Below are 17,512 nucleotides of genomic sequence, written 5' to 3'. Positions count from 1 at the left end.
GCCGCTGCCGGAGGGCCCGGCCCCGCGCGGCCTGCGCGGCCACCGGGCCCCAGAACCCCGCGGGGCCCTCGTCCCGCCGCCGCTTCCCTTCTCTTCCCGGCGGCAAGGCCGGGAGGGAGGCAGGGACACCGGCTCCGGGGCCCGCTCGTGCCCCCCGGGACCCCCCATCCCGCGGACCTGCCGCATTTCTGGCCCGGGGGTCCCGCGGTGCCCGCCCGGGCTCCCCACAGCGACAACTGGCAGCCCCCAAGCTGAGGCCGCCCAAGTCGGTGGGTGTCTGCAGGGGGAATTGGGATGCAGGGGAATGCTGCCTTCATCCAACACATCCCATCACCCCGCGGCTCCCGTTAATCACAGCAGCATTCCCTGCACTCTTTGGCATTCGCCACCCTCCAAACGCCTCGCAAAGCAGGGTCTCAGATATTTATTTGGGAAAGGGCGAGCGCTGCTGCCGCCCCGAGACAGATCCCAGCTGTGCGAGCAGCCGCCAGCAGCACTGCCGGCCCCGCTGCCCCCGCAGTGCAGGCTCCTGCCTCCAAAGAGCTGTAGGGGCCACCCGCTCAGCCCGTACCCTGTGGCGCCCAGGAAGGGTTTACCAGGTCGTGTGGCCAGGGGACACAAGCACGTGGTGGCCACACATCCCCAGGAGCGAGAGACGGTGGAAGGGGATGCGCCATGGGCGTCAGGGACCGGTGGAGGCTGCGCATTCACCAGCAGCTGCTTGGGGACACGGTGAGCAGCCAACTTGGCGTTTTCCCCCTCCGTCCCTGGAGGTGCTGCTGCCACGTGAGGTCTCCAAGTCCCCAAACCAGAGTCCTTTCCCCCAAAGTAGCAGTGAGCCAGCGGTGCAGGCTGCACACTGAGCATGCCGAGGAAGGATGCAGCTCCCCTCCACACCATCATGCTCGGATCCGAGCACAGTGAGGACTTTTCCCCTCTTTGGACAGACATTGCCCCATGTCAGCGCAGTCCTGACCTTCACACTGGCTCTGATGAAACATCGAAGCTTTTCCGTCCCGGAGAGCTGGACTGGGGAGGCTGAGCTTGTGGCCATCTGGAGCTGGAGTTGCTCCCGCTTTTGTGCTTTCCCTTGTCTTTCCTGCAGGTGAACAAATCCCCAGTGTCAAATTAGAAAGCAAACGGCAGGAGCTCTGGGATGGGTAGGGCCACGAGCCACAGGAGCTCGGTCTCGGCAAGGCTTTTGCAATAGGGCACAGGCCACACGCGCCAGCTGAAGCGGGAGCAAAGAGCTCACGCAAGGACTGCAAGTATCAACGTGGAAACGGAGAAAGGTCACAGTGAAATAGTCATAAGGAGAGCGAGGGCAGAATTAGAGGCAAAATTATCCTCGTGGCCTCGTGCCTGACATTGTCTAAAGCTTCTTGCAAGTACTAATTAGCATCTTATGCTCTATGTGCCAGAGTTTCATCCGTCTAATCCTTCTTTGTACGAAGGAAATCAAGGCCTGGGAGAAGAATTCCACTAAGTACTAAGCACCCACTCTGCAGATTTGCTGACTTCCACTGTCTTTGGGTAATAGTGTCATTTCAAAAAAAGACGAGGAGCCAGAAGGGATCTTAAGAGATCATCCAGTCAAGCCCCGCAGCGAAGGAGAAGTTTCTGTATATTTTTGCATTTTTTATGAAACTTCATTTAAAATTTCAGATAGCCACTAAGGCAGATGGACCCTTCCGGGGCAGCCCACTCCACTATTACACTGTCTTTGTGCTTTACAAAGCGGCTCTAACCTCCATCGAGCAGTTAACTCCAGCACAGCCTGCGCCTTCCCTTTGCAGCTATTGTTTCAGGATTTGAAATCCAGTCCGGGTGTCTCTCCCGAGTGCTCTCTAGACTAAACAAGCTCGTTTCCTTCAAGCTGGCCTTGCAGGTCATGTTTTTCCTACACCTCTTTTCACTCGCACTGCTCTCCCCTGGATTCCCTCCAGCTGCTCCTGGAGCTGGGCTGTCCTCTAGCCGAGGCGCTAACAGGACCGAACAGAATTATTTCATATGTCTGGCAAACACAACTCCTGTTTATACATTCCACACTGGCGCTTGCTGGTTACTCCCCACTCCCCACCATGACATCTTCCCCTCCTGTTGCGCCTCACTGCAACCCCTCGATTTCCTTTTGCAAACCTCAGGAATTGCTCCACAGGAGAGATGGGGCTGAGCCTCCCAGGTAGGACATGAACGCTGAACTCTCTGGCTCCAGGTCCTGCTTTCAGACCAGGCCTCAAACTTTCCTGCAATCTCCGTCAATATCCTTTGATGCAGGAGACAAGCAAAAAGAAGCCCAGCAATGCGCAGACTGGCAGCCTACGTGCTGGTAGTGAAACAAAAACCTTGTCCAGGGAGAAACTACCCAATTCCTGAGCAGCTGGGGCAGGTGAGCACCTGCTGTGCTCCCCTTGCAGCCCGGCCTCTCCTGCCTGAGCTGCCTGCACCACCAAAGAACAGCCGCACGTGCGGCCCAGAGCGGCCTGGAAGCTACAGCAGGCAGCCGGGAGCAGCATTTTCTTCAGTACTAACCCTGAAAGGAACAGGAAACAGCAGCAGCTTGTGAAACAAGCCAGAGCCAACACTCCATAAGGAAACGGGGAGCAGCTGCCAGGGACACGCAGAGCATAATGTTAGATCTGGCTGGGCCTCGTCTCCAGGGACTGGGAGAGCTGCAGAACAGCAGCTCCCTCCTCCAGCTGTGGGAACCAAGACCGCAAAGCGCAAGGCTGGACATCAGAGGGGAGCCCTTGCCTTGCTGCTTCTCTGTACAAGAAGGAGAAAAGTGTATTAGCCATGAGTGCTGCTCTTCCTTGGGAAAGGGACAAAGGGGAGTTTATGCAAGGCTTTCCCCCATGCCAAAGTATTCCACTTTGCAGTTGTTTCCCCATTCTGCTGTTTCTTGTAATCCCTGAGGACAGCTAAGCCAGACATACCCTGTCTTTCCAGAGATGCTGAGGTGTGACCGATTCCTGCTGCTGGTCACTGAGGCAGCTGCACAAAATCCCACTGTGCTGTCTGCAGCGTGCACAGTCCCAGGGCCCTGCTGCTGCTGTCCAAAAGGCAACACTGACCTGCTCCCTCTTCCTGGGATTGTTTGGAAAAACATCTCAGTGCCCTTCTATGCAGCCTCTGTTCCTCCCAGGTAGGACAGGAATGGGCTCCTTTGCAGCTCTTGCTACAGTCTTCCTTGTTATCTCCAACTTATTTTCTGTTGCTGAAGAACCTCCCTCCTTCCCCATGCAGAACTTCTTGCTACAGTTAAGTCCTAAATTGGAAGGCAGAACACGTAAACTGGATGGCGAGAGCAGCAAGGCCCTAGAGCTATGCAGAACCCTTATAAATCAGTGAAAGCAATTGAGAGATCTGTCATTATAGAGCTGTCGTGCCTTTGTTCTGCAAAGACTGGCGAGTTTGAGGTATGCCGAGCCCATAAACAACCATAAACCATAAAGAAGCTTCACGTGTAAGTGCTTCTGTCATTAACACTGTCACCATGACTTGGAAAGTATTTGTCTGAGCCTTGTCCAACAATCATGGGATTGAACCTTGACACCTTGGTTCCAAGATGACATTTCAGCACATCACACAGAGCTCCTCTCACAGGCAAACTTCCCACACATTATTGCCAAATTTCAGCTGTTCTGGATTTAGCTTCCTCTCAGAAATGTCAGCTCTACAAATGGAAATAATGAGTTGCCAAGAAGTGAGCTGACTTGTGATTTTTATAGCAACTGCAACAGAACTCAGGTTTGCTTGACAGCAACAGGGAGCTCCAAGCTGTCCTTAACTGAGTAACATAGAGAATTATCAAAATCCAAGTACTAACCTGGCTCTCATTTAGTTTCAGGGGTGCCCAATTAACATAAAAGCCAACATGAATGTGGGAACAGCACACAGTGAGGTGAACCCCAACACCCGTGTCATGAACAGCCGGGGTATCTGGTTGTCCTACGTCCTTGGAATCGGCCTGCTGCACGTCGTGCTCCTGAGTATCCCCTTCTTCAGCGTTCCTGTGGTCTGGACTCTTACTAACATCATTCACAACATGGTAAGAGCTGCATTTCCTGGGGCATGCAGAGCGGGGGTTCTCAACACCAGCTGCTCTAGTACGATTCCTGTTGAAACAGTTCCTGTATCTGCATTTCCAGAGCCGTGAGGTGACTTACGCAACCTCCATCCCTCTGGCTGCATCTCAGGCTGGGACTCTTCAGGAGTCAGAAATACCCCCTCTTAATGGGCACCCTCATGCTTATGGTATCCGTGGCTCTAGCAAAATAAAAGAAAGTAACTGGAGCTGCTGGGGCAGGGAGCTCAGCACAAATGATGGCTGGTTTTCATCAAGATTGTCCCTTCCACTGCTCTCTGCGCCCTGTCCTGGGACCAGGAAGGAGTTTGAAAGACCACCAGTAACTCCCTTTAAAAAGACATGCCCAACTTAGCAGACACTTGCTGCTGGTCTCTAACTCCTGCTCCGCTTCAAGAAATTACCTGGTAACGAGAGCAGAAAGGGGCCCTTGCTGCTCGCAGGTTTACCAGCACCTTTGGAAGCATTTGGTATTGCTGCCACACAGAGCAAGTCTGTGCCGACACCCTGATCCCAGAGATCCCCATGCTGCAATGTTGCAACCACTTTCTTTGCTTACGCCCAGGAGCTGCCACGTCCGAGGTAGCCCCAGCCAGCAGTTTTGCTCTTGCTTCGTTAGCTCTTACGGCTGCGTTAGCTGCAGCGGCGCTAACGCCCCTTGCAGCAAAGGGCTGCGAGGTCCCTCTGGCAGCGCGGCCCCCTCGCTGGCACCGCGCGCTCCAGGCCCCTCTCGTTTGCTGCAGAGCATGTACATCTTCCTGCACACGGTGAAGGGCACGCCGTTCGAGACGCCCGACCAGGGGAAGGCTCGGCTGCTCACGCACTGGGAGCAGATGGACTACGGGGTGCAGTTCACGGCGTCGCGCAAGTTCCTCACCATCATGCCCATCGTACTGTGAGTAGCACACGCCGCCCGACCCAGCGCTGCCCCAGGGAAACCAAACACTCCCCCATCCTCCAAGGCGCTGCTTTTGTGCTCCCTTCTCCAGCTCTGCTTGCCCAGCAATACATCTACAGACATACTTAGCAGCAGGCTGTAGAATAACACACTTACACCAGTGCTACTTACACCTTGGCTACTCTCAGGTTAACTGCTGAAAGAACAGCCTCCAGCTTCCTTTGGAGTCCCCTGCAACCGGAGTTAATGCTCCTCGAGTACTTTGGACAGACCCATATAGACTAAGGGCCATCATCCTGGGCATTCCTGGGCTAGCAGGGAACTTGTTCTTGTAGACTACGTTAATATTTAAGAGCCTGCTCTGGACTAGGAACTCATAATAATAGCCACAGAACAGGAACAGAACAAAACCACATACTTGGTCCAAAAAGAGGCCAGATACAGGCTTAAGCAAGCAGGGAGCAGTGAGGAAGACTGAAACCACGGGTGTTTAATTCAGCTTACTCTTTTTGTCTCCTCCTTTCCAGGTATTTTCTAACCAGCTTTTACACAAAGTACGACCGGATACACTTCATAATCAACACCATCTCCCTTATGAGCGTCCTGATCCCCAAACTGCCTCAGTTGCACGGAGTCCGGATCTTTGGGATCAACAAGTACTGAACTGCTTGGATGGAGTGAATTGAAGAGGAGCAGGGGAGAGGAGGGAAATTCTGTCTCCTTAGTCTTTCTCCTCACCCTCATGCACACTGGGATATAGTTTCACGGCGGCCGTTTAAATGCAGTATCCAATAGACGTATACCGCATGCTGGATCCTCATGCCCAATAAATCTAAACAAGCTCCAGAGTAGAGTTTAGTGCAGAGCAGGATACGTGATGCTGGATTTCTTTAATCCAGTGTCATTAAGTAGATGCAGATACACCGAGACTTCAAGGTACAAAGAGGACGAATTCTGGGGAGGTTTTCATCTGTCCCAGGCATAGAATGAAAAGTGCAGGGATGAGGGAAAAGCTTCTAGTGCTGGTACTATTGCTGTGGTAAATGCACTTTAAAATATATTTCCCTTTCTAAAGCTAGGTGCTTTAAATGATACATGGGAAAATCCAAAGGGATACAGCCAGACTTTCCCAAAACTTGATTGTTTTAGGATATAGGTTTCATATTGGGGTAGGGAGCGAGGAAGAAGAATGTGACAGATTTTTATTTTTCAATCCTTTATCCCACTGAGAAAGGATTTTACTGAGAAGAATACAGGAAAGAATGACCTACAGTTTGTCAAAGCTTTCAGTTTTCTATGGTACCATTCATGTGGTTCCGGGGATAAAGTCCCTGTCTGTTCCTAAATCACGGTAGTTATTTTCAACTCACAGCATAATTTGAGTAACTTTGCTCCCCACCCCAAAGAACCCATTTTAAAGCATACTCTGAGGACTCAGGTAATCCAAAGGCTCTTTGAGCACTAAGGGGCAGGAAGCAGGTTATTTTCATGATTGACTGGGAAGTGTCACCGAGCTACTTGTTACAGGGAGATCAAATGAGGATGCAGCAAACTGAAGATTGAGAACTGAGCTGAGAGGCTGACGGCTGCTGGATACAGGCACTTAACCGTTGTGAGTGGAATTTTTCTCCTCCAGGCAGCAACCGGATCACCCAGGTCTGGGTACGTGTCACCGACACAGCCCGTTTTCTGGTTAGCTGCGGACTTAATTCAGTGTCTCACTTCACACCAGGAAGTGTCTGATATCTGACTCGCCTGGAAGCCTGTCCCTTACCTCAAGGCACAACATCTGGCCCAAATACTGCAGCAGTGTCCCCTGGCCCTCGAGTGGCCTCCAAAAGGGTGAGGAGCTGTAGGACAGCTGCACTAAGCAGCAGCAGCAGCCAGCTACTGAATGGAGCCCCAGAAGGATGCAGTGGGTCACTGAAGATAATTGATGATTTAGGATAGAAAGAGTGTTGAGCTTTTTCCACCCCCCATCAAATTGTCTACCTAAATAAAATGGGTTTGCAGGTTTAGATCTCCTGGTTGAGAGATCTTTCCACTGTTTCCAAAGCAGTATGTTTTTATTTTAGGTTGTGTGCTGGTTGAAATGTGTTTTTCCTCATGCTTCCCCGCAAAGCCAGTAGTTTTGTTGTCTTAGTACTTGTACATCTCAGTTTTGACAACAATATAGATGTTTTAAATAAGGTATTTTGTTCCTGCATTAGCCAAGTATAGCCTCAGAGGTCAGTGGGCAAGAGTGGATATTGATGAGTTCTCTTCATGGTCTCAATATAGACAGAGATAGAAGAACTTCAAGTTTGCATATAAGGTCTAATAATACTCCATGCCTAATTTTGGGCAAGCTGCTCTACTTCTCTGTCTCAGATTTGCTATCAGACTGCTGCAGAGAAAGGGAAAAACAAAACATTCAATATTTCTCAGAGGGCTGTTGTAATGCCCAGAGACACGTTATCTAATATGTTTGAAATGAAATATGTTGAATCTTAAGTCAAAAGAAAGCTCTTGAGAAGACAGACAAAAAAAGAGAGTCTGGCTTGATGCTTAAGTGCTATTCTCCAGTGAGGGAGTTTGACAGATGTCTAATTTATTTGGTTTTTTGTTTGTTTGTTTTAAACCTTTTAACCACCATGACATAGAGATTGCTGCTTTAGTTAAGGTACTATATGCCCTAAAGCTAATATACTCTTTACTCTTAAGCTACTAGACAATGACTTTTGAAATAAAATATTGTTTTCAAATTAGAGCTAGTTCTTCAGTCAGCTGAGTATCTTTGATACTGTTGATTTCTTATTCATTTTAATGTCTTGAATGCCTATAGAAGGCCTGCTACCTTCACATTTGTAAAGCCTGTTCTTAACAGGATGGATAAGCCAATATCTGTGGTGTGGACTACATGGTGCTCAGCAAATCCGAATGTCTGACAGCATGTGGAACGTGCACGCTATTGGCAAATCTCCTCTGGGGAGGAAGAGCACAATTTAGTTATTTAGGCAGAACGCGAGGGGCAAAAAACATCAACTTACCTGCAAAGACAGTTAATTTACCAACGATGCTTCTGCTTTTAAAAAATCATCCCAATGGATATAAGTATTGACTATTTCTGCAAGTCTATGCACATAACAAAATCAGGGCTATTTTGACATTTTTAACAGAAATACAAACTGAAGTTCAAGGTCAGATGTTTGCAATGAAATACATCGTTGTGGCTTCATTGAACACCTTGGTGTTAAAGCAGCTGAGGATCTGAACATATTTTATTATTAACTGACACTACAGAATTTGATTCCATCTTGTTGAATTAAAGATTAATTGCTAAATAATATAGAATAGAATGGAATGGAATTGCAAGCTTCTCAAAAGAGCAATTTTTAAAGTCTAAAAATCTCATTAGACAAAGCCTTAATTTTAATAGCAAACTTTTCTGATTTACTTTGTTCATACTGAAATGAATTAAATAGCCATTACACACATGTATTTGGGGTTACGTGGCAAGCTAGATTCTTCACAACATAGGCATAGCATTTTGGCCAGGGAATATCTTGAAGTTAACTTGGACTCATGCACTTAATCCTATCAAATGAAATATAAATGAAAATAGGAAAAATATGGGAAAATGAAATTAAAAAAACAGAAAAAAATTCATGTTAATTATACAGTATGTTAAGCATCTAGATAAGATTTGTAGTTACTTCAGCAATTATTGATTTGATATCAAGATGTCATCTGCAGAGTAGGTATGAAAATTAATAAGAAATAGAAAACAACCTACCTGAAAAAGACTGTCCATTAGTTCTCTTAGACAACAAGTTTTTCTCCAAGTACCTGCAATGAAGGAGACAGATGATTGTTACTGATTTTAAATGGGATTTTCATGACAACATGCAGGATACTTCCCTCTGAGCCTTGTACTAGCTGCCTGCATAGTGACCAGAATGAACTGCGGCTGGAGAATTAAAGGTAGACTCCATTAAGGGACCGAGAACAAAGAATGGACAAGTATGTACCTAAAAAAAAGACACAGCATTTTTGATTTGCTGTGGATGGAGAAAGGAAAAAGTTTTGAGAAGCATCGTTGGATGCGTTCACAGGTGCTGGCAAAAGCCATTCCTTTGCCTGATCTTGTTGTGGGCAAAAACTGCTCTAAGCCATTGTCAAGACGATGTATTTGCACAGTACGGAAATCAGTGTACCAGGAAAAGCCACAAAACAATCAATACTACCAGCTTGATGTTTCCAGATTAGAGATTTTGTCTTACAGTTAATTTAATATACCTAACAGGATGTCATAGAGCTCAATCCTTTGCAGGAGAAAGCCTTTAAAAAAGAAGTACCCTGAGATCCAGGGCTACTTAGTTCCACAGTTTTATTTAAAAAAATAAATTTTTTTTTTTAAAAAAAAAGTATGGTACTGGCCCTTAAAAAAGGGACAGCAGCTGGATTACCATTGTTAACACATTAATACTTCCTGTTGTGACCTACATTGCTTTATCATTGCCCATAATAATATACACTTTAAGCATGCGAGTGGTGTGTATATGCATCTTCTTTGGGTCAATTTAAACAAGCTAAATTAGTTTTTTATGGAACATTCTCACATTGTACATAGTTTTAGGGGTTTTTTTCCAGTAGCCCTTCTTTTTGCTGTGTATACAAAAAATCTCATCTAGAGAACTTTCTAAAATAAAGTGTGAATATTTTTATTACTCCTTTGTACAGTATTCTAAGAGAAACTAATAAAGTAAGTATTCATGTAAAAACTTGTGTTTGCTTCCCTGCATTTTGTATGGCTAGGTTTTGCTGTTAAACAAGCTTAAAGAGTGCAGTACAGCAGAAAGGCTGCAGCCTCCTGGAGTGGAGCACGGTGGGTGCAAATGTGCATCACTGCTCAGCTGGACACACAGCGAGTACAAAAGAGACATGCCAAGTGCTTTGTCCTCAGTGCTCTTCCCCTCGCATGCCTGACATTAAAAAAACCTGTAGAAATTATCTAAAATCTTACAGAAAATCCCAAGTGGTTTATGACAGCTTTCATATCTGTAACACACATACACTGTCCAGAGATGTAAATGCAACGATTAACATAAGGCAGCTAGTTCATGAAAGTGCTCCCAGTAAAATAACATCATTGCTCTCGTCTACAACACACCTAGCTGTTTCTCTCTGACAGCTTTGGTGAAATGCTCCAAAACCAGAACACATTATTCCTCATTTCCATAGATAAAGAGTGCAATACAACTCAAAAATAGGCTAGAAATGATATTAACCTTAAAATGTAAGAGGAATGAATCCATAGCACAGTTTAAGATTATCCACATCCACTGTAACAGTTCGACAGAAAAGCACACTGAAGACACAACTTTTGGGAGCAAGAATTATGCAAGTGCCCAATTGCCCTAATATAGCACGTACTTCCGGACATCTGAAATACTTCCCATATTTCCCCACCCCTCCGCTTTAAAGAGGCAACGCTAAGTACACAGCACATGAGATCACATGAACATCTGCGCTGAGGAAGAGGCAAGAAGTCACCTCACACCGTAAACAGGCAAGTAGATTTTTAAGAGCTTTCCGTATGGGAGAGGGGTAGAGCAAACTTAAAAGTAGTTTCTTAGTTTTATCTTTTTTGAAGTCTGCCAAGAGAAAGAGTCTCTGCATACTACTAAAATGATGCCACATTAAACAGGAGAGAGTAGGACCATTCCTTCCCTCCTGCCCTCATCTCGTACAAAATTCCATCTTCTGTGATGTGTCAGTCTTCACAAATTTGAAAGAATCAAACTTTTCTTCAGACCACCGAGGAACACTTAAGTAAGAAAAAGGGAGGGACAATTCTGCTCGCTGTGATGAAATCACTAACATGAACCAGGGATCTGCTCCTCTTCCTTTCTCTAACAAAATTTGACAGAGCACAAATGAGGGGAAAAAGCCTGCGCATTTTTCTCCTTAATTCATGAATCAAGGATTTTCTTCATCATGCCGTACAAATATTGCTAGATAGCTAAGAAATGAAACTGAAAGTACCAACAGGCTGAACCCGGGCAGAGTCTGACAGTGCCTGCCTTTCTGCCCAACATCCAGCTTGCTCGAGGGGAGATAAAGGCAGAGAACTAGAGCACAAGCAAGTAGCCATGCTGGAACACGTACTTTCGGGGACAGGGGGAGTTCGCAACTACAAATGAAACGTACCCAAAATGCTGGGGAACGTTTTGCCATAGAGCAAGCTGTCCTACCTTTTCCTGGAAATCATTACTCCCCTCTCAGCACTTTGACTTTCTCACTGTCAGATTTCAAAAAAATCATTTTTCTAATGCTTTAGCACTGTCATTTCCCAATAAATCACTCTTATCTGTCAGGCCTCAAGATGTAAGGGGGTAAAATGCAGAAGTAATACTTGCAGAGGAACTAACAATCATCTTTCTCCAACTGTTAGTTCAGTGTGGCAGGAAATTGCACAATTTTTTTTTCTTTTTTTAATGTTAAATGGGGTCAACATATTAGTTATTAGAGATTAAAACATTCAGAACAACAGCAACTGGTTACTAATCTAAGTAGCCATGTCTAGTTCTAGTAGTTAACGTTATTCTAGTGTGCGCTAGTATATGAAAGAAATAACACAACTGAAACTGCGGTAGTAGATTCCAGTGCTAAAGAGCAGTACTCTCACATACCGAGTTCCCAGGCTACAAGACTGGAAATTAAAAGGCAGAATGTGATAAGCCTCAAGAAGCTTAATTCTTAAGCTATGACTCCTATTCCTAGTTTGCCAAGAACTTTCCTGTAAATAATCTTGCATTAATATGCCCTAGTACACGTGTGGACTAATTTTTTTTTTTTTTTTTTTAAATCTGCTTCATAACTATAAGTGTCAGATGCTTCTTCTGCAACCTCTTACTTGTATTTCATGTAATCTTAATTTGTCTTTACCTTTCCCAAGGCAAGAGCACACTACCTTCCAGTTCAAAGTTTTTAATCAAGCTTCAGCAGTATGTTCAAAAAAGTTACCAAATCCATAGCAAAGCAGATGGATCCAAAAGGAGAACTGATCCCAGTTTCTAGTATCTTAGATGAAGAACATTTCAGACCATTCTGCCTAGTTAGAAGACAAGGAAAAACCATATTTCACCCAAATCCTGGCTACAGAAGAACAGAGTATAACCTCTATGATCTGCTGCTACCTGAAGATGACAAAACAAGTGCAGGTAATATCCAGATTCATCATTCTTAAATTCACCATTTCCATAAGTCAAACATTTAGATCACTTTGTTTTCACTCAGTGGCTGCCACGTCCCATCTTTCTTGTGTGTATGAGTTCCGAGTCTATGTAATTATGTTTAAGCAAATACATCAAATTATTTCAGACCCCCCGAACCCTGCTAAGGACGTTCAAGATTCAAGCCAAGTTACACTCGCACACGACGTTGACGGCAAAATTGAAGGCAAGCTTCAAATTCCCATTAACTCTGCAAATACAGAAGTATATGGATCTACCTGTTGGTCCAAGCACAGGTCCATCAAGCTCGAAAAGAAACACATACCAGTAGCAAAACTTGAGTCACTAAAAGCAGAAAGGTAAGGAAGGCATGAACAGAGAACACACTTGGTCACCCTCTCTTGCGTTATGCCAAATCACACAAATTGTTTCAGTTGCCAAAATCAAAGAATAAAGCCAGAGACCCTGCATTTCCTCTAGCTATGCATACTTCGGAAGGACTGGAAAGAGGTGGTAAAAGCTCCTTACACACGTTTCTATTAGGATTTCTTTGTTCTTAAGAAAATAGAAACACCTCAAGGCCAGTCAAGCCATTTCTTCTTGTATTTTATACCTAGAAAGGAACACACAAATTGGGACACACTATGTGGCCTGCCAGAACACGGCCTCCTCTGGCAGTCCTGCCTGCTGTCCCTGGCAGATGCAGAAGGGAAGTGCACTGGGAAGAGCAGAAATTGCAGCTCACCTTTTTTCCCCTCCCGCTAAGAAAAGTCTCTTACATATTATGACATGTATGTACACTGACACAGCAGGAGAAAGGACACAAGCATAAGGCTTCTGTGTCTATACAGGCTGCAGGTATTTTTGGTGTAACTTCCAGATAAAAGCAACAGACACTTAGCAGAGATACTGCATTTTTTTTTCCTCCTTTAGAAAAATCAATATGAAACATTCCTTCATTCAACAGTTAAAGAAAAAGCATCAGGATTTGTTTGTGGTTTCTGAATCAATACAAGCCTTAGAGGAGACCAAATTTGAGGAAACCAGCAAGATGGAAGGGAACTTCATGGCCCAGCTTTATGCCAAGTTCAGCACAGAGGTTTGATTTGTCTTTATCTTCAGCTGCCAGACCTCTGAGAATATTGGTGCGCCCTTTCAAGCCTAGTAATGCTTTTCGGTTGTTATTGATCAGGGCATCAGAGGCTTCCGACAAAGCATAACTATACCCAAAGGCTGCACCATAGCGTTCAGGACGACACAGCTGTTCATCGGAGACGGATCATGGGGTAAGTAACTTTCAACCTTCCACTGCAGGCAGCAAAAACATTTCCTAAAACATCATTCAGGTTAATGCCTCTGTGCCATAGCTCATTTGAAAGAAAATGAGCATTTCTACATCAAAAGTAAGCTAAAGAGCTACTTAGGGAGGAGGTGCAGCTGTGCTTTTTTCTAAAGAAACAAACTTAAAAGGAAATCTCTACTTTAAATTTTGTAAATTCCAAAGGCAGTTCCTGTTGAAAGACTGTGTAGAGGACAAAGGTCCTTTTCTTATACAGGAAGTACAAAAAGCGGATGCACTGGAGAACAGTGGAAACAATATTCCCATCTGACCTACAGAGAGCACAGGAAACTTCTTAACTGGGGTCCTAACGGGGTCCTAACTTAAGGAGAAAAAAGAAAAAAAAACCTTACCCAATTTTATTTTCCCAGTTAACAATTCCCTTCTTATTCTCTTGCAGATATTTACCATTTCCCAGAAGATGATGAACAAACATTCGTATCTGATGGCAAGCAATGTCTCTTAATAGTATTATTTGTATTACTTTTATCCCATTCAGCTAAGCGGAAGTTTCTCAGAATAAACCCACACCATGAAAAGCAATGCAGTTACTGGGGCTACTGCCCATCGCCTAAGCCACCACCACTGTCCTTAAGGAAGTATATTCAAGCTACCTATTACTTACTTTGAAAAATATTAGTCTAAATGTTTCAAAATGTAACTTTAGGGATGCCAGTGGATCTACTATAGTCCTCCCTAATTTAAAACTGATATATTAAAACTTTTTTTTCTGTTTTCCAGGTTTTTTATCCAGAAGATTAGGAGCACTAGAAAAGGAAGTTAATGCAAAATATCAAATTTTCACCAAGTTATCTGTGCATCTGCAAAATATATTTTTAAACTCCTTCAAAGCTGTGATGAGAAACAGAAACCTCTTTCAAGAGCTAAGCCAGAAAGTAAGCAGAGTTGTTCCCACTGCCTCAATTCAGAGCTACAAACACCTCCACTCTCTTAGTCCTGCCCCAGGAGTCATCTCCTATGCCCTGACTAGCAATTCAAACTACTCCTCAGCATATTCATGTGGTCACTACACAAAGGGAGACAGAAGGTGCTCAGGACAGAGTGGTCTGGGGAAATAAGCCCTCTCTTCTCAGCCTTTACAGGTTTTTTTTAAATAGTCAGAATTCTTTATCTGAAGAAATCAAATAAATATCCGAATATGCAGAATTTAATGCATGAAAGTCATACTTCAGGAAAGCCTCAACTAGAGCCTCAAAAATAGCTCGTGGATGGGAAGCACCTATTCCAGGACTGTTTCTACATGATTTCTGTAGTTACACTGCAAGTGCTACCAGCAGCCTCCTCTGAAATTCTGAATCTTTCTCTGATTCTGCCCTCCCAGATGGAAGCTGTTCTTTATGAAACTGGTAACTGTGAGCTGGAAACAGAGAGTCCGGGTTTAAAAGACCTGCTGCTCAGTTTACGGGGTTCTCCGAGTCCTCTCCTCCTAGGCCTCGCGGAAGGAATCAACTACACTCTTTATGCTCTGGAGGGTAAGGCTTAGTAACACTGTCAATCAGCTCACATCAAGACTGCACAATTAAATTAGGATAAAATACCAAATTTTTGATCAAACTGGGGTTCCATGTTGACAATTGATAGCCATTATCTTGCCAATTGAGCCTAAAACAAATTAGTGGGTTTTTTTTTTGTTTTTTCCTCGTTGTTATTTGAAGGGGAAGGGGTATTTTTTTGTGGAATTTGTTTGTTTTGTGCTATAAATCTGTTTTAATTCTCCAGAATTAACAGAAGATCATCTGCTGCTATTGCTAGAGTCTTTGGAAGAGAAGATTGTGTCCCAACAGCTTAAGCTGGTGAGAAACCACACATCTACTTGCACTTGTCCCAAAACAAAGGGGGCTGTGTTTTTGTTTGTTTCTTATAAACAAAACGCACTGCTTGAAATAACAAGTATAACATGTAATACACATAGACCATAATAACCAAGGGCATGGTACGAGTAGCAGTAGCTCACAACTTAAGGTAACACGGGGAAGAAGGGAAGGAAGAATCTCTTTTGCAAATACTAAACTGGATGCAGCTGAGAACCGTTTTCTGATATAGCCCCTCTCTCTTTGGAAAAGAAAAGTACTTTGCCATGAGTTTACCACAGTTGCAAGCATCCACCTGACCAGCAATTAGCTTAGCGGGCTTCAGATTTACAAGCCTAGCATCGTTTTGATTTCTTAGACATAACCAATTCACAAGAAACTGAAAACTGAGAAGCTGAGTACAGGGACCTTGCTGCGTCTGAAATGCTACCTATAACCCTGTATTTTTCGGTGAGCCTGCACGATGTTGAAGCGCTTCACAAGTCAAAGACACCATTCAGTCACTTGGTGACTTCCAGGGATAGGTGACGTTACTACAGCACTGCCAGGGGTTTAAAACACCCACTTTGCTCTTTTTGTCATTGCAAAGGTCAAGAGCATCTTGGAACATGACATAGAAAACACGGAGAGGTGCTTCAGTGTGGCTGCCGGGCTGCTCTCCTTCTCCCGGGAGGAGGGACGAGAATTAACCACTGTCATGTTAGAGATGAGCGGAGTGAAGATTGAGAAGAACGGCTGGGCTGAATGCAAGCAAGATGCCTTCACATCCCTAGCGGCCCTGTATGCATCGCTCTACGCGCTGGATCTTCTGAGTCGGTCAGACTAGACTACGCTTTGCTCCCTGACAGGGACAATTTAAAGGGAAGGGCTTGGAGATAATATTTGAATGTTACTGCAAGATGCCTTCTCTATCCAAGCTTCACTCCTGTCCAGGCAATATATACTCTGTATTCACACTCAGTCCTGCTTCAGATGAGAAAAGCAGAGTCCCAAAGCAACCTGTCTGCTTATGGAGGCCAGAAAACAACTCTCAGAACTAAATTCCCATTGAATGCATAACAGCAGGCGAAAAAGAGGTTCCTTTAACACTCCTCTAACCTCCTCCACTACAAGCCAGCACTTGTATGTTAGAAAAAAATAGAAAATCCTTATACAGTTAAGAGAACTCAATAGCTATAAGTGGACCGCACAGCTGGCTTGCACTAACTTGATATAAAATTAACAGATATGAAACCATTGATCATTTTAATTCTTTTAGTGCAAGTATAACAAATGCTCTGGTTACTGCTACAAAAATAAAGAGAATAGTTTCTTATTTAGAATTTGGATGTTCCTAAAGGCTTTGGTAATTATTACTATTATTCTCACACAAAACAAGCTCAATGTAACTGAAACTCTTTCGTGCTTAAGCTCTTACCTGGGTGGCTGTAGGGAACCAGGCCACACACTGAATGGGAGCCAGGGCTGCGGCAGCAAAACCTGAACTTTGAGCCACGAGCCCGCTGGGCAGGACCCCTGTGAGCACCGGTCTCGACACCCGCAGCTAACGGTCCTCACGCCTCGCCTCATAGCAGCAGGCGGGAAAAGCTCGCGCATGCGCCAAGCAGATCGCGGAAATAGCCGAGTATTTGACGGAAACAGCCGAGCGGGTCGGTGAGCGGAGCCGAGAGACTGGCGGAAATAGCCGAGCGAGAGAGAGGGAGGAGCCGAGAGGCTGGCGGAAACAGCCGAGCGACTGGCGGAAACAACCGAGAGAGAGGGCGGGAGGAGCCGAGAGACTGGCGGAAACAGCCGAGCGGGAGGGTGGGAGGAGCCGAGAGACTGGCGGAAACAGCCGAGCGGGAGGGTGGGAGGAGCCGAGAGACTGGCGGAAACAGCCGAGCGGGAAGCAGGAGGAGCCGAGCGTCTAGCAGAAACATCCGAGCGGGTGGCGAGAGGAGCCGAGCGGCTGGCGGAAAGGCCCGAGCGAGGGGGCCGCTCGGTTGCTCGTCGCTCTGCCGCGCGGGCCTGGCGGCGGCGCGGCTGGCCGTGCCTGGCGGCTCCCGGCGTGCCGCGCGCTTGCTGCAGTGTCACGGGCGGCCCGGCCATGAAGCAGGAGGGCGCGTCGCGCCGCCGCGGCGACAAGGCCAAGGCGCCCCC

General features: G+C 45.6%; 3 protein-coding genes across 3 annotated transcripts in view; all 3 read left to right on the top strand.

Moving 5' to 3' along the window:
• Positions 1–3,849: 3,849 nt before the first annotated feature.
• ORMDL3 (ORMDL sphingolipid biosynthesis regulator 3) lies at positions 3,850–9,160 on the top strand. The gene is made up of 3 exons (XM_026041362.1): positions 3,850–4,051; positions 4,831–4,982; positions 5,513–9,160. Exons 1-3 carry the CDS (start codon positions 3,878–3,880, stop codon positions 5,646–5,648), a joined length of 462 nt encoding a protein of 153 aa, XP_025897147.1. The 5' UTR covers positions 3,850–3,877; the 3' UTR covers positions 5,649–9,160.
• Positions 9,161–11,932: 2,772 nt separating this feature from the next.
• Positions 11,933–16,482, top strand: GSDMA (gasdermin A). The gene is made up of 9 exons (XM_026041361.1): positions 11,933–12,190; positions 12,351–12,561; positions 13,136–13,301; positions 13,395–13,488; positions 13,942–13,989; positions 14,283–14,437; positions 14,884–15,034; positions 15,282–15,355; positions 15,963–16,482. The coding sequence occupies exons 1-9, from the start codon at positions 11,977–11,979 to the stop codon at positions 16,197–16,199; spliced, it is 1,350 nt and encodes a 449-aa protein (XP_025897146.1). The 5' UTR covers positions 11,933–11,976; the 3' UTR covers positions 16,200–16,482.
• Positions 16,483–16,967: 485 nt separating this feature from the next.
• Positions 16,968–17,512, top strand: part of PSMD3 (proteasome 26S subunit, non-ATPase 3) — a 4,729-nt gene continuing 4,184 nt past the window's right edge. The window contains exon 1 of the mRNA XM_026041393.1: positions 16,968–17,022. Coding sequence (XP_025897178.1) covers positions 16,968–17,022 — 55 coding nt within the window. The remainder of the gene's footprint in view (positions 17,023–17,512) is intronic.

Source organism: Nothoprocta perdicaria, unplaced genomic scaffold (genome assembly GCF_003342845.1).
Source record: "Nothoprocta perdicaria isolate Ctin4 unplaced genomic scaffold, notPer1 scaffold_283, whole genome shotgun sequence".
Taxonomy (NCBI): Eukaryota; Metazoa; Chordata; class Aves; order Tinamiformes; family Tinamidae; genus Nothoprocta; species Nothoprocta perdicaria.
Note: the sequence above shows the minus strand (reverse complement) of the source record. Positions and strands in the feature narration are given on the sequence as shown.

What these genes read in the sequence shown, in the direction of transcription:
- ORMDL3 (XM_026041362.1), top strand. Translation starts at nt 3,878, where the DNA reads ATGAATGTGGGAACAGCACACAGTGAGGTGAACCCCAACACCCGTGTC. An exon ending in CTAACATCATTCACAACATG is followed by an intron (nt 4,052 to 4,830) that starts GTAAGAGCTGCA and finishes CGTTTGCTGCAG; the next exon opens with AGCATGTACATCTTCCTGCA. An exon ending in ACCATCATGCCCATCGTACT is followed by an intron (nt 4,983 to 5,512) that starts GTGAGTAGCACA and finishes CCTCCTTTCCAG; the next exon opens with GTATTTTCTAACCAGCTTTT.
- GSDMA (XM_026041361.1), top strand. Translation starts at nt 11,977, where the DNA reads ATGTTCAAAAAAGTTACCAAATCCATAGCAAAGCAGATGGATCCAAAA. An exon ending in ATGCCAAGTTCAGCACAGAG is followed by an intron (nt 13,302 to 13,394) that starts GTTTGATTTGTC and finishes GTTATTGATCAG; the next exon opens with GGCATCAGAGGCTTCCGACA. An exon ending in TTCAAGAGCTAAGCCAGAAA is followed by an intron (nt 14,438 to 14,883) that starts GTAAGCAGAGTT and finishes CTGCCCTCCCAG; the next exon opens with ATGGAAGCTGTTCTTTATGA.